General features: G+C 36.7%; 2 protein-coding genes across 8 annotated transcripts in view; one reads left to right on the plus strand and one right to left on the minus strand.

Annotated features, from left to right (window-relative positions):
- Positions 1-11,359, minus strand: part of clca2.L (chloride channel accessory 2 L homeolog) — a 32,553-nt gene extending 21,194 nt beyond the window's left edge. The window contains exons 1-3 of the mRNA XM_041590285.1: positions 10,398-11,359; positions 6,720-6,860; positions 630-780 (exon numbers count right to left, since the gene is read on the minus strand). Of these exons, the coding sequence (XP_041446219.1) occupies positions 630-780; positions 6,720-6,860; positions 10,398-10,556 (451 nt within the window). The 5' untranslated portion in view covers positions 10,557-11,359. The remainder of the gene's footprint in view (positions 1-629; positions 781-6,719; positions 6,861-10,397) is intronic.
- A 1,908-nt stretch (positions 11,360-13,267) lies between these two features.
- odf2l.L (outer dense fiber of sperm tails 2-like L homeolog) overlaps positions 13,268-15,747 on the plus strand; it is a 40,122-nt gene continuing 37,642 nt past the window's right edge. For 4 of the 7 annotated variants that reach the window (XM_018256908.2, XM_041589401.1, XM_018256911.2 and 1 more), the window contains exons 1-2: positions 13,268-13,406; positions 15,319-15,408. In XM_018256908.2, coding sequence (XP_018112397.1) covers positions 15,328-15,408 — 81 coding nt within the window. In that variant the 5' untranslated portion in view covers positions 13,268-13,406; positions 15,319-15,327. 7 annotated transcript variants of the gene reach the window in all.

Consider the following 15,747-nt stretch of genomic DNA (forward strand, 5'->3'; position numbering starts at 1 on the left):
ATATCACTTAATACCCAAAGACAGGAAACTATATTAAATTTAGGGTATAACAGTCCCTTAAATCATCATGGGTTCTGCAAATCCTAAGTCAAATATTATCTCCCATGAGAGTAAATTATTGACTTCCTTTTTTCTAGCTGCTTCTAGGAAAGCTTTATTTAATTTCTGGTTACAAAAGGAACCCCCCTGATTATCGGACATCATCTCTTATATGAATCAGCTTAGTTGGCAAGAAGCCTTAATAACTAAAACTAAAGGTAGTATTTCCAAAGATTCTTTTAGGCTGGTTTGGTCTCCTTATTTTGAAATCTGTAACTCCAATACTGGCGATCAAATAATGCGCTTTCTTCAATAGTTAGATGACCTATCTGACACTCCAGATGATAAATGGGCTTTTTCTTTCTTTTATTACTTGTGCATCCACTGGCTTAGTTAATTTTTTGTTCGTTTTTTGTTATTTTTCATGAATGATATAGTTTTGATACTATCATGCCATTGTCTCCTTTGCAACATATTTTCTTCATCTGCATAACATTTGTTGTCATTTTGATTTCATTTGTTTAATATGAAAATCAAATAAAATATTTTAAACAAAATCATCATGGGGCTTTAATTATTACTCTGCTTACCTCTAGGTCCATACACAGAGATCAGGCTTGCTTTCAGAAGAAATCCAGGTGTCAGATGAATGTGTTTACCCTGTTCTCCACAGTCACCATATTGTAAAGTGTATGGGTCATCACCATTTTTTAGGTAAGGGCTAGCAATTACAACATCTGCCTAAATAAGGAAATATACACATAATATAAAAGATTACTCATGTGATTTTGAGCTAAATTTACATATATATTAACCAAATTAAGCAAAGCTATTTATGAAACATATCCATATAGTCATGAGTTATTGTACACTGTTTGCAATTTAGAATGAGCTTTACAAATACAGTGAGGGCCTTGCATATGAAAGCTTTAATTAGTCCGATTGTAAACGTAAGTTGATCTACACCTAAGCAGTCAAGAAAATGCAGTATTTAAAGGGCATTCACATTAAGGGGGTTATTTATCAAAGGTCGAGTTTTAGAGGTTTGTGAGCTTTTTTTTATACCTTGAATGAACTCACAACTTTTTCCGATTTAAGAAAAAACTCAAGTGGAAAAAACTTGAATCAGTGAATTCAGGGTGAACAACCTGAAAACTCGAATTAATTGAGTTTTTCGCAGGAAAAAACTGATATATCTCAAATTCATTTTTTGAGCGAAACCCACTGAAAAAAACATCATGAAGGCTATTATCTTCAAATGGTTCAAGGGACCTCTGCCATTGACTTCTACATGACTTCAACAGGTCTTAACTGGAGTTTTTTCAGATTCTACTTACTTCCAGCTTTGGGGTATAATAAATCTCGAAAAATTTTAGTTTTTTTTTTTTTTACAAAATCCCCATAAGTTCAAGTTTTTTTTTTAAACCCCAAGAAATTTGAGGTTTTTTTTACCTAAAAACTATTCTTGAAAAACTCAAAATTTTTCAGGGAAACACAACTCAACCTTTGATTAATCTGCCCCTAAATGTAACTTTTAGTTTGAAGTAGTTTGAAGTGAAGAGTGATGTTCTAAAACAATTTGCAATTTGTCTTCATTTTTTTGTTCTTTTTGAATTATTTAGCTTTTCAGTTTGGAATTGACACCTATTTGGTCGCTAGTGTCCAAGTTACCAGGCAGTGACTTGACTGAGAGACTGGAAGATGAATAGTGTGTTTGAATAGAAAGAAAAGTAATAAAAAGGAACAATAACAATATAATTCTAGCTCACAAAGCAATCTTTTTTTTTTTGGACCACTTGTTGCCAAGTTGCTAAAAATAGGACATTCTATAACATACTAAAAGTTCAATTGAAGGTGAACAAACCCTTTAAATTCATATTACAAGCAAAGAAGCATGCATTCATGCACAAAAACATATATTGTATTCTTTCTGTGTAAAGAAATGTTTAAGGTTTAATATTAATTTTAGCTACAGGGAGCAAATGTCATCTGAAATCTCTGGATGATATTTATTTTTCTCCCATATTGAAAGGGAATGGGCAAGGAATGGTCGATAGTATAGGGCCTTACAATAATAGTAGTCCATAAGAGAGCACATAGGGAGATGAAATAATTGGAATGAAAATATATTCACCCATTTGGGTGGATTAGTGGTGTTTAGATAAACAACTGAGCAGAAATAAAAAATGTTTGCAAATGTGAAACCCCAATCCACCTTGTCTTAAAGTAGCTTGCATAGTTTTTGAGGATCCCTAGTTCAGGCTGGAACTGGCAACCTGTGGATTCTGGCAAATGGGGCTGCTGTAAGATGCCATAGACCAGGGGGCACATTTACCTAGGGTCGAACATCGAGGGTTAATTAACCCTTGATATTCAACCGTCTACGTAAAATCCTTCGACTTCAAATATTGATCGATCGAACGATTAAATTCATCGAATCGAACGATTCGAAGGATTTTAATCCATCGATCGAAGGATATTCCTTCAATCAGGAAATTGTTAGGAAACCTATGGGGACCTTCCCCATAGGCTAACATTGGCCTTGGTAGGTTTTAGGTGGCGAACTAGGGGGTTGAAGAAATTTTTAAAGAGACAGTACTTCGACTATCGAATGGTCGAATAGTCGAACGGTTTTAGTTCAAAGTCAAAGGTCGTAGTCGAAGGTCGAAGTATCCATATTCGACCATTCGAAATTCGAACTTTTTTTCCTCTATTCCGTCACTCGAACTAAGTAAATGGGCCCCCAGGAGTGCCCATGTTTTACTAATGCAGGGTCTACTTTAAGTGATGTTGTCCCATTAGGATCTACATCCATAAAAGCATTATTAGCATTCTGTTCCATGGAAAATATTACTTAAATATTGATTTATGAGAGAATGTATATTGTTATATTTAACAAACATCTATTTCTTATCTGACCTTAAAGTAATGAATATCTGAATGAAAAGCATGAAATAGGAGGGTGATATAGACAAGCTGTTTGTTGACAGTGTCTTGAGATTTAGTGATCACCAGCTAAAGGTCTACTGGTAGATTCCGATCTACCTTTTGGACACCCCTGGCTTAGCGATAGTCATGAGACATTTTAGTCATTTAGCTAGAACAGTTAGCATAAATAGGATGGGGAGAGGGGCATCCCTGTCTAATACCCCTTTCAATCATGATAGGATCTTCCACAAAGGAACCCCATTTAGGTGTAGCTGTAGGGGTTAGAGTGTATGTAAGAGTATGAGGTTCAAGGCACCATTTGCTAAAGTACATGTAATTCCATGAAATTGATTCAAAGAATTTATGGATATATATATAAAGTAGCATTGCGTGTTGGCCAGAGGAATGTAAAATTTGGATAAGTTGTAGGATCTTCTAGGAACACACCCTGTTTGGTCCATATTGACCAGGTCTGGGAGAAATCTATACATAAAAAACTATCTTAAAAGGGTGTTACCATTGTGAGTAGCTTGTCACCACTTCACTATTTGATATACACTATTTGAAAAGAATTGGAAATAGTATATATTTAAAGTATTACAAAGTTTACTATAGGAAACACATATTTCAGTACATTTTAGAATTAATAATGCAAAATTGTATGACCATAAGTCCTCTATGATAATATAAATCAAAATGTTATTTGTCATTTTTCTCTTTTGGCAACTAACTGCAAAATATTTACTGTATTTATGTAGTAAACTAAAGGGTGGTGATAGATTAGTCATTGTAGGGAAAATATACTGTAGTCTATTTATAGGGATTACCTTGTTTAAATTTTTATCTGTTATAATAGCATAGATATTCTGAGCCTAGGTATTTGGCATTTTTTGTTTGTTTATAAATAAGGGAGTTGCTATATTTGTCTTAGTTCAAGAAAACCAGATACACATGCTGTAGTGAATTAATGGATTGTGGTGGTCAACTTTCAATTAGAATCAGTAGAATACTTGCTTAGTTTTATAACTGATTAGTATACTGCCCCTTTATTCCAGCAATTAAAATGTGTCCATAATAAAAGAACACGTACACAGTTTCCTAAAATAAGAAATACAGTTAGCATTAAGTATACAAGTTGTTAAGGTATACTATGCATGGACTTAATTGGACACACAGGGGCAGATACATTAATGGGGCAGATACATTAATGGGGCAGGGTACACCAATAAAAAAAATTTCAACATATTACAAGCAAAAAACATGAAATTGTATTCTGCATATACGTTTAATCAAAAATATTTTCTATCTTATATGAATGTTATGTTTTTAATTTACTTCTCCCCTCCCCTACAATCAGCTGAGTCTATAAAGTGATAATGAGCTCTGTACAGCAACCGCTCCCTTTACCAGTTTGTTTTGTCTGTCTCTGGCTTATCTTGTACAGAGGGCACTCATTAACTTATTCCTCATCCCCACACAATTTATTTACAAGAACCGTAAAGTTAGGAAATGAAACCATTACAAAATGTTACTGTTTGCCCTGTTTGGCTACAGATAAACCAAAAATCAGATGTGTCTTAATTATGTCTTAATTAAAATAATATGCAGAACAATATTTAGCACAAGTTCTATTAATTGAGTTAATGTTGACCAAAGGGTATACTGCCTTGTTAAAATTTGAATTTGGGTATCCTAACTAATTCCTGCATTTTCATGCTTTCATAATTTTCCTGACAATCAGGTAGGAATTTAGTCCTTTTAGCTTTTTTTTTTTTGGTGATTCATATTTTATTGGATTTTAATAAGTAAAAGACAGAGGTATACAATATAGTATGGGATAGAATAAGAATAGAAACAAAGGAGGTGAAGAAAAGAAATAATGTGATCTAGAGTTCTTGCACAATATCTCAAATATAACAGAAAAAAAAATTGTTACTCAATATACAATTTGGTAAATTAAGAGCAAGCATATGATAACAATGGCACAAATATACACTAAGGGAGTTATTTATCAAAGGTCGAATTTTAGAGTTTTTTATACCTCGAATGAACTCACAACTCGTATGGTTTATCATTTAAGAAAAAACTTCAATAGTAAAAACTCGACTCAGTAAGTTCAGGGTTAACAACCCGAAAACTCGAATTGATGGAGTTTTCATTGAAAAAAACCTTGAATTGATCTAATTGATTGAGTTTTCGGGTGAAACCCTCTGATAAAAACTCGAACATCGTGAAGGCTATTAAAATCTTCAAACGGTTCAAGGGACTTCTGCCACTGACTTTTACATGACCTTGACAGGTTTAAGATGGTGTATTTTCAGATGCTAGCTATTTCCAGGGTTGGGTTTTTTTTTTAACTTGAAAAATCGATTTGTGACTCTTGAAAATGTGAATTTTTGTTGGAAAAATGCAACTCAAACCTTAATAAAGCTGCCGCTAAGTTGAAATATGTACTAGGCTGCATTTCTGTATGGTTCTCTCTAGTAAGAAAGAGAAATACACATATAAACATAAGAAAAAGCAAACATTGGGGCTGTAAAGAACAATATTTCCATTATCAATATGTATGATAGGTTGGGTGTAGATTGAGTTCTAGGTGCAGGTATGAAAGGATGCACCAGGAGATCAGGAAGCATAACCCCTAAGTTCCAAAATTCCCCATATATCTAAGTGACATGATACCTTGTTTTCTCTATATTTGAAGCTATATTTGCTTCAAATGCTCTATTGACATTGATTCTTTTAAAGGAGAACTAAAGAAGTAGGCTAGAAATGGTGTACATTATGTTTGGAGCTTCTATACCAGCCCAAGGCAACCACAGCCATTTAGCAGGGGAGATCGGTGTCTCAAAAGATGCCCCTGTAGCTCCCAATTTTCTTTTCTGCTGATTTACTGCACATGCTCTGTGCTGCTGTCACTTATTGAGCTTAGGGACCCACTCACAATATACAGTACACATAAAATATAAATGTTACAATATAAGGCTGATTAGTAATTAATACAGATAATTACTACATGGCAGCACAGAAACCAGTGCAATTAGCATCAGAATTGAATAATCAACCTTGTAGCATCATCTTATATTACAGACCAACCTTAATTTCTGCTTGATAATTTGTGATGACCCCTAAGCTTAGCTTCTCAACAGCTGCTCAGAGCCCACTGAGCATGTGAGTGTTGCAGACACTTTCCAAGATGGTGACCCCCTGTGACAAGTTTGATGTCCTGGATCATTGCTGCTATTGAGAATCTGAAACTTTAAGCTGGTGCAATAGGTTCAGTATATAAAATATGGCATTTTTAGCAACTTTCATTTTTAGGGTGTAGTTCTCCTTTAATTATCTCTTGTATAGTAGGAATACTTGGGGTTGCTGTTAGGATTTGATTAACCAGTGCCTGGCCCCGTTGTGTACAGCCTGTATAGGTCTGCCCAGTACGTCCTTTTAGCTTTTTTAAATGTGCCAGTTTGTCTGAATTGCTTTTACTGCTTTAAGCATTTAATTCAATTATTCTCTGTCTTATGTTAGAGTCAGCAGTGTTGTACTATAAGTACTTGAACAAGAACAAGTACTGTATTCCATTTGTTTATATAAATCATTTTACACTTTTCTACATATCGGTAGTAACAGAGAAACTAATTTGTAAATGGGAGCCTAATGTTATTTATCATAACTTTCATTATTGCTATTTTAAAAAAAAAAAGTTCAAGAGTATATCTGCCCCACAGTGAAGCACAAAACTCTTATCTTACCTTTTCATATGTTTCTCTCTGACGCAGTTCATAAATATCTTTTGAGGTCCATGTACTGGGAATCAGAATTTTAACGCTTCTTATAAACAGCCTTTTCTTTGTAGCATTAAACAAATAATGTGTAGCCTCCTTCACCATATCCTAGCATTAGAAAAGAAAGAAACTGAGCAGCTATCACTTGAATATCACATGGAACACAAGAACTTCTACTACAAAAATATACACCTACAAAAATAATCCTTGCTATTTTGCACTATGGGAGTCACGACTGTTTTGACCTTTTTTATTTTTACACCAGTGATGTCCTGCTTTTAACAATTTAGATAATACGGGTATGGGATTTATTACCCAGAAAACCTGTTATCCATAAAGTTCAGATTTAAAGGTAGACTCCATTTTAAGCAAAAAATCCAAATATTCCAAAAATTCAATTTTAAAATGTATTTCCTTTTTTCTCTGTAATAATTAAACAGTACCTTGTACTTGATGGTAACAACGCTGCATGAATCTATACTGTGGCAAATACATCCCATTATTAAATGCTTAAATGATCAGGCTTAAGGTATGGTGATCCAAATTACAGAAAGATCTGTGAAGTGGCAAACCCCAGGTCCCAAGCATTCTGAGTAATAGATCCTATACCTGTACTGATCTTAAACCCTGTAGCTGAGATTGAGTTAGTTCAGCAGTTTTGGACATTCCTGCTTTGTGGAAGGATACAAAATAAGAATCTATCTCACAAGGTGCATTCCCTTTAGGCACTGACTGGAGAACGTATTTGGTTAAAGCCTCTGTTGGAGCACCAACCTTTGTTTAGAGCCCCCCTCAGCTCAAAGCCAAGTTACAGATATAGTAAAACACTGCTGTATGAGTCATTCATCAATAGGTCTTGACCATCTACCTGAGCTTTCAGGGGTTTCTCGAAGAGTATGATCCCCAAAACTCGTCTTAAATTACCTTCACTGGTACAATACCCTTACACATGCAAGCACTAAGCATACTAACTTAACGGAAAACTTTATATCATATTAAGTGACATATTAAAGAATCTTACCAAACTGGTATATATATTTAAGTAAATATTGCCCTTTTACATCTCTTGCCTTGATCCACCCTTTCATCATGGTCTCTGTGCTGCCTCAGAGATCACCTGACCAGAAATAATGCAACTCTGGGAAACTAACAGGAAAAGACAAAACTCTGTCTTTTAATTGGCTCATGTGACTTAACATGTATAGTTTGTTTGGTTTGTTTGTGTGCACCGTGAATCATATGATCCCAGGGGGCAGCCCTTATTTTTTAAACAATATTTTTATTTTGTTTTGTAATAACATACAGAAAGGAAATATAAAAGAACATAAATATAATGACAATAAATATATAGTGAATAAAGTACCCCCTCTTGTAAAATATAAGGATATTATAAGTTATCGAGGAGTTTCATGACCATATAAAAACACGAGGCAGAAGGCCGAGTGCTTTTATACAGTTCATGGAACTCCGAGTTTACTTCTAATATCCTCATATTTTGCAGCTGGGGGTACTTTATTTATTATAATACAAGTTCAGTGGCGGAACTACCGGGGGAGCAGGGGGTGCGAGCGGGCCAGGACCCGCACCCCCTCAGGGCCCCCCGGCAGTCCGTTCGCCACTGAGAATGCCGGGCATATACGGCCGAACAGAGGGGGGCGGGGCCCGGCTGCGCATCACGCACCAGGGCCTGCCCCCCTCTTGGATCGCCACTGTACAAGTTTCAGTGAGTCATGTGACAGAAATGACATCAGAACTCACTGTTTATAAGGATATAATTTACAAGATATTCATGGCTTTTGTGTATTATAATGACATTATACAGTAATAAAGCATTTACATTGTCCTGTATAGTATTAAACATATATAAATGTACTACCATTTCGTATTGTCATTTCTTTTATGTTTGCTGTCTGCAAACTACTGCAAACTATGGAGAGAATATTTTGCCATTAGGCAGCCCTAATGGCAATATTCTGTTTAGTATTACCCAATGGCACATACTACTAAAAAAGTATATTGTTATAAAAATGATTTATTTACATGAAGCAGGGTTTTACACATGAGCTGTTTTGTGCAACATCTTTTTATAGAGACCTACATTGTTCGGGGGGGTATAGTTTTCCTTTAAGATCCACTGATCTCCCAATGATGTGAACAGATGTGCACAAGTCTGCTGGGAACTTTCATCCTGGCAAGGGAGAAAGTGTTTCCCAAAAGCCAGATCCAGACTGACTGACTGGTACTGGTTGCATAACTACCATACTGCTGTACAGTATTTCCACCTCCCCGTTGGTGTGGAATGGGGTCAGGGGTCTGCCAGTGTGTGCAGGGCATCACCTAATTTTTTTTAAGGGGGAACCGTGCATTGTAGGCATGCAACGGACTGGGACAGATGTGTGCATTGGGCAGTTGTAACTGGGAACAGCTGTAGTCTCAGAGAGTCAGTAGCTGTAGGAATGTGCTGGATTATCTAATTCAACAATAGCTTGTAAACTGCTTGTTCCACATGCCTGAATATGTGTATATTGATTTTAAAAGGTGCTTTCTGCTCCAGAACCACAAACTGCAAATCTCTGTCATTAAAGAGCAGGTAGCATCAGTGAATGAAATGGCTAGAAAAGTCTCTACCATAAACTGTATATAAATATAAATGATACAAGGCATTTTACAACAAAATGAGGAAAAGGGAATTAAATACAAAACATATATAATAACTATGTTTTCATGTTTTAAAGCCCTCTCACTCTAGGTCATGTCAGGATGAAAACAGTACTTTGCCCTTTGCAATTGCACTTAGCAGCAAAAGGTTTACTAACCTGTGAGTGAATGTATATATCTTTGAACACTAAGGGGGTTATTTATCAAAGTCCAAATTTATCTCAATAATTCCTGAAAAAAACTCAGATTAAATCCGCACGGGTTTTTTGGGCTTCACTTTCCCGAAAATTTTGTTTGCTGGAAGAAATCCGAAAAAAACCCGTGAAATATTTGATTTTCACGATTTTTTCGGATCTTTCATCCGATAATTCAGAATTTTGCCCAAAAACTTCGCAGTATTGCCAAAAACCCAGCGCACACCAAAAAATCATTGGGACTTCTCCCATTGACTTATGAGATGAGATGCTGGATTTTCAGATTCAGACTTTTCCCATTCTTGGGGTTTAATAAATTCAGAAAAATTCATGATTTTTTTTAAAATTCCGATTTTATAAAATGAAATCACAAATTTTTCATGATTTTTGCATTCGGAGTGTAATAAATAACCCCCTAAAGCTCTGAGATGGAATGGGTACGTTTTGATTTCATCAATCATGGTCAAATATAAAGGGGCACATTTACATCGAATGGTTGAATAGTTGAACGATTTTTAGTTCGAATCATTCGATTCAAAGTCGTAGTCGTAGGTCGAAGTAGCCAATTCGATGGTCGAAGTAGCCAAAAAAAACATTCGAAATTCGAAGTAATTTTTCTTCTATTCCTTCACTCGAGCTAAGTAAATGTGCCCCTAAATATTTGCCAATTCAGTTTTGTTACTTGTCCTATAAGCACCCAAGTCATAAGTAAAATCTCTATTCTATATCCACATGATATAATATTACTTAATATTAGCATTCATATTATAGAAATCTAGAAAATCAGCCTTACCTGGATATTATTAATGATTTTGTTATCTTCCGACAGGTCTCGGTTTATTGCAATCAAAATATCTTCATAACCACCTTTATTAAGTTGAACACCAGAAGATTTTGTCGAGAAAATTAGCAGAAATGCAAATAATAAAGGGAAACATTTCCTTGGTCCCATTCTAAACCTTTCACCCACAACGATTTACCGATGTTGCTGAGTGCAGTTAGTGTGTGCTTACATTTTATAGAGACTTTATAATGTGGTCCCTGTTCCTATTGGTGGAAAGTTTAGCAATGAAGTCCATGACTGGTAAATTCCAGTGATTACGCTGTTTGAAACAGATTATAGTTTTATTTTTACAGGTGGTAAAATGGCATTTAAGGACCCAACCCCTTGAAGAGTAAATAAGAACTTGCACATCCCCTACAGCTCCCAGCACCCCACCCGTCTGATTCACTAGGGCAATGATAGTAGTTAATATTATGTAGAAGTTAAATGCAGGTGTCCCCCATTTGATTGAGTCCCTGACAGGAGTCCCATTTCCGGACACAGCACTGGTTGAAAGTTGAGAGTTTATTATCCATTTTATAGCTGCATACTTTTCATTTTTGTTTATTTTTGCTCACTGCCTAACTCTCAGCCAACAACTGACATTTACTTACATTATTTATATCACCATTCGCATAGTTTTGAAGGCAAATTAAATCATTGTTGTATTACAGATTCTCACAATGTACTATGAAGGAGGGACACATGCTACAATGTTGCAGGCCCACTTACTAAAATAGGTGCTAAATTGTACCAGTGCTGTTACCCATACAAACCAGTTACATCTGTGCAGTAAAGTGATCACAACTAATTGCTGATTGGTTGCTGTTGGTAAGTGCACTGGTTTGTTTCTGCCAGTTTACTAATCTACGGTAAATAGAAATTTGCAAATTTTCTTGCGCAAAATGTTTTTGCCAGTTATAGCATTTGCTGAAAATAACGCTACGTACACATTAACGCCTGGTTTACTAAACAGCGAAATGTGCAAAAGACAAAATTTACGCAAGAATATTCATAAAATTTTACCGCCATCTATGTAGTGGTGTAAAAGTATTTTTTCACCAGAAAATTGTCAAGGGCCAGGAAATATCCCATAATACTTTTTTTTTTTACCCATCATTCTTTGCTGACAGGAGAGAGATCCGTAGCTATTACTGGAAGGATGTTTTGGCTTCTGCTTCCATCTGCTGCGATAGCAGCATGTTCAGCTCAGAGGCATATTATTGGCAGCGGCATCACAGTCCAAGGATTCGTCAGCCTCTACGGTTTTTTGGTTTCATTGTGATTGGCTACATTAAACTGTGCATTTCTATGAAGCAAAGAGATTGACTGGTATGATTTCTTGTTCATATGATTCTATTGGCAGAAGGGTTCATATGGTGCATATATGTTGTTCGATGGTATAATCATCAGTCAATAAAGTTTATGAGTTTTGAAGATGCATTTCTGGCCATAAATGTCACAGTAAAAATTGCCATTATAACCGCCATAAAACAAGACTATTTTATAGCATAAATATTCGCAAAAACGTAATTTGTCGCCAGAAAATTCGCAACTCGCTAAAATTACCGCTAACATAAGCTGGTTCGTTGACGTAGTTACCGCAAGTGATTGCAATGACTTCTGAGCGCATCACTGTTTAGTAAACTTAGTCGATGCGAATATTCTGGCGGAAACTTGAAGTCAGATTTACCGCACTTTAGTAAACGGACCCCTAAATTAGTATATCTGCATCTAAATGTTTATCATCTCTACTATTGTATAATACACATCTTTATTGTATTGTTGAGTCAGATCATGGGGAACAAATATTAATATTTGTTCCCCATGAACAGGATGAATAGAAAACCACAAAATTCGCAAAAAGATTTTTCGTTGTCGAAGCTTTTAGAATCATTATTGATAAACACAGATACAGTCGCGGTGTTAAATAGAAGTAACCTGTTTTTTTATAAACATACCAATACTTGATATTAACCCCACTTTAAAATAATTTGATACAGTAATATAATTTTTCAGAAAATTCAGGGAACATACAGAGCGCCATCTAGTTGCTGCTTCTTTAAATCTTCCTTTCAGACTCTGCAGTCTTTAAGGTAGCGATCCTCAACCGGTGGCTTGCAAGCCACATGTTGGTAAAAAAGGTTGGGAACCCACCACTATAAGGGGACTTGTTACCCTGAGAAATTATTCCAGATTCTTTTCTATTGTGTTTGTCAAGTAAAATGAACTTCACTTACACTACATAAATTATTTCAATTGTGTGTTCTTCAGTCTTGGAATTCATAATTACAGCAAGCAGACAGGTGCCATTTTGTGGGCACTGTAATTAAGGCCAGCTTTGCAACCTGCTAAAATCTTGTTTATGTTCCAGAATGGAGGACCTGATACCCATGCACAGGCTACACAACTGTGAGAAGGGAGGGGGAATGCGGGAAGTGCAATGACATCTAGGAAGTGCTCCATTAAAAGTGAAAGCAATGGTCTTCACCCCATCTGTGCCTATGCAGGCATTATCTGACTGACAGCTAGGGTTGCCACCTGGCTGGTATAGATAGATATATAGGAAGCCCGGTATTTTTTTTCCAGAAAATGTGACAACCCTACTGACAGCTAATTATCATGCCCCTCCCTTCTCAGCACAAGCAGCCAGTGTAACTATCAGGTGTATTTATGCCGGGTCGTGATCTTATTTTCCAGCATTTGAAATCTCGAATGTCGGGAAGCACTCAATACAGTCCCATTAGTGTTTTCGCTTTCGGGAATTCTGAAACGCGGTCTTTTAGGAAAACGTTTTGCCCTTACAAAACATGGCTGCCAAGCCATATTAACCTGGCAACTCTATTTCCTGTGCTTATATTCAAACGTCGGGTGCGTGAACCGGAAGTGAGCTGAACGGCGTTTCTAAGGAAGCCTTGGCAACAACTTCGGTGGAAGACGTTTTGATGAGTGGTTTGCTTCTCTTATAACTACAAGTAGGTAAGTAATTATGCCGAGTTTTAAGTGGGTTGTGGAGTGATAAATTGTATCTGATAATGTTTGGATTGTTAATGGCACGGCTGGGAATGGGACAAGCACTGCACTTACTGAGCTCAGGTTATGACCAACTGGAATAGAAGGGAATTCTTCATATACTGTATTTTCCGTATGTTCATTCTCTAGACTATTTGAGATTATTTTTCTAACATTAGTCCCAACGATGGTCAAACGCTGTGCTCAAATATATGCAGCACCGAAATCCCACATGGATATTATCAGTGTCGGACTGGGGTGCCTGGGGCCACGCTCACCAGGAGACCTCATCTGAAGGGCCCACCCCACGGGTACAGAATAGTGAAAACACGTGACCAGCCAAAATGACCTGAGATGGCTGCCTACACACAAATATTACAGTCACCTGGTTCAGGTATTAAGTTTTACACGGTAGAGTAAATTATTTGCAGTGTAAATAATGTAATTTAGAAATAAAAACTACATCATAAAAATCCCATTAAAATTAACTTTTAGTATGACCCAGACAGTGATAAGACAATTTGCAATTGGGCTTCAATTTTTATTATTTGTGTTTTTTTTTTAATTACTAAACATTTTGTTCAAATCTCTAGTTTGGAATTTCAGCACTGCGCTGGTTGGTAGGGTCTGAATTCCCTTAGCAACCAGGCATTGGTGTGAGTCAGAAGAAGGCAAATCATTACTATACAAAATAAAAAATGAAAACCAATTGAAACGTTGCTAAGGCTTTGTCTATTCTATAACATAACATAGTTAACTTTAAAGGTGTACTACCCCCTTGCAACTTTTTGTCTGCTCATTAGTAAAAGAAAGAAAAGAAAGTTAAAAAAAAAAAGAAGTTTTGTTTAGTTAGACCAGTGCTGCTGCAAGGGGTTAACAACTGGAGGCTTTGGAATCAGTACAGTAGCCAGTAAAGTCCTCAAGTTCCTCAAGGTTGGGTAGGTATGATGTTCCAGACACAGAGTGCCACTGCCATGACAACTGCCTCTGCTACAGCTGATGTGCTGGTGACACGCTGCTGATGCTGAATGTGTAGATTGTGCCTTGCACAGCCAGGGGCAGTTCCAGCACAATGAGTCACTTGAGAGCCCCCACCTAAAAGAATCCAATATGCGTGTGCTGGGACAGATTTACGGCTGCTTCCAGCCTGCCTCCTGCCTGGCTGTAACGTATAATTTACATCACATGCAGGCGCTGTCAATCACCAGCAGGAAAGGAGAGTAGCCAGGCTCACCGCTCACAGGATAGCAGCCTCGACTCAACCAACACCTAACTATATGGGGCGGAAGAGAAGTGACTGATGCAGGGAGGAGTTCGGCCCACTGCCATTTACAAATGCCATTTACTGATTTTAGTGAGGCCCACACCACCGCTGTGCCACATATGTGTTCACCGGACGGCACACGCACAGTATTTTATTAAGCTATCGCAAGTCGCATGTTAACTAAAGCAAGGGGCGCACCAAGACTGGGGTCCCCCGGGTTTTTTCCCAGGACCCCGGCAGGCCAGTCAGACCCTGGATATTATACACTGAAGGGATTATGTGAGTAAAAAAACAAAGGCTACTTTGGTTTCCATCAGAAAGACCGTTTCAAAACCAAGGCTGTTGTTGTTATTCCACCTGCAGGGGTCAGTGTTTTACTAGAGTATTTCCTGAGGTTTACTTGTCCCTGCCATTGCTGCTGATCCTACTCATAACTAAGCAGCTAAACAGGGCTCCCTGCATATGTATAGAATATAAACAGAAACAATGAAAAACCTGTTAATAAATAGTGTAAAATATTCATGTGAAACTAATGAATGCACAACTCTGTTTATACAGTATTTGGGGTATATGACAGTCCCTTTACATTTGTTTTAAAATTTTTATGCTCCCTAGTTCATCAAAATGAAGACTCCAACATCAACTATCCAAACTAATGCTGCTACTGCTACACATGGAAACCTGGTCAGCACATCCAATGCAAATGTAAGAGCTATCATCACATTATTAGTTGTCATTCCTTTAAGCAATTTCAAAACAGTGGTCGTTTTTGTTATGTTTTCAGTGTGAATTGCCTTCTACATGTGGAACTTGCCTTATTCCTCTCAATTATTTTGTCCGTGTATCTGTAAATTGAATAACTTTTTCACTGTCCTTTTGAAGGCTGCAAAAGGTTCACCTTAAAATGTTGCTTTCAAAATTTCAGTTCCATGTTTTCTTTAGTTAAAAGTTACTCTTTCGTGTTCAATGTGTGTGGGGATAAATCACAGACAAAGTACAATCTTGCTGGTGAGAACTTTTTTAAACTTAACAAGGGGAATCAAA

Source organism: Xenopus laevis, chromosome 4L, assembly GCF_017654675.1.
Source record: "Xenopus laevis strain J_2021 chromosome 4L, Xenopus_laevis_v10.1, whole genome shotgun sequence".
NCBI lineage: Eukaryota > Metazoa > Chordata > Amphibia > Anura > Pipidae > Xenopus > Xenopus laevis.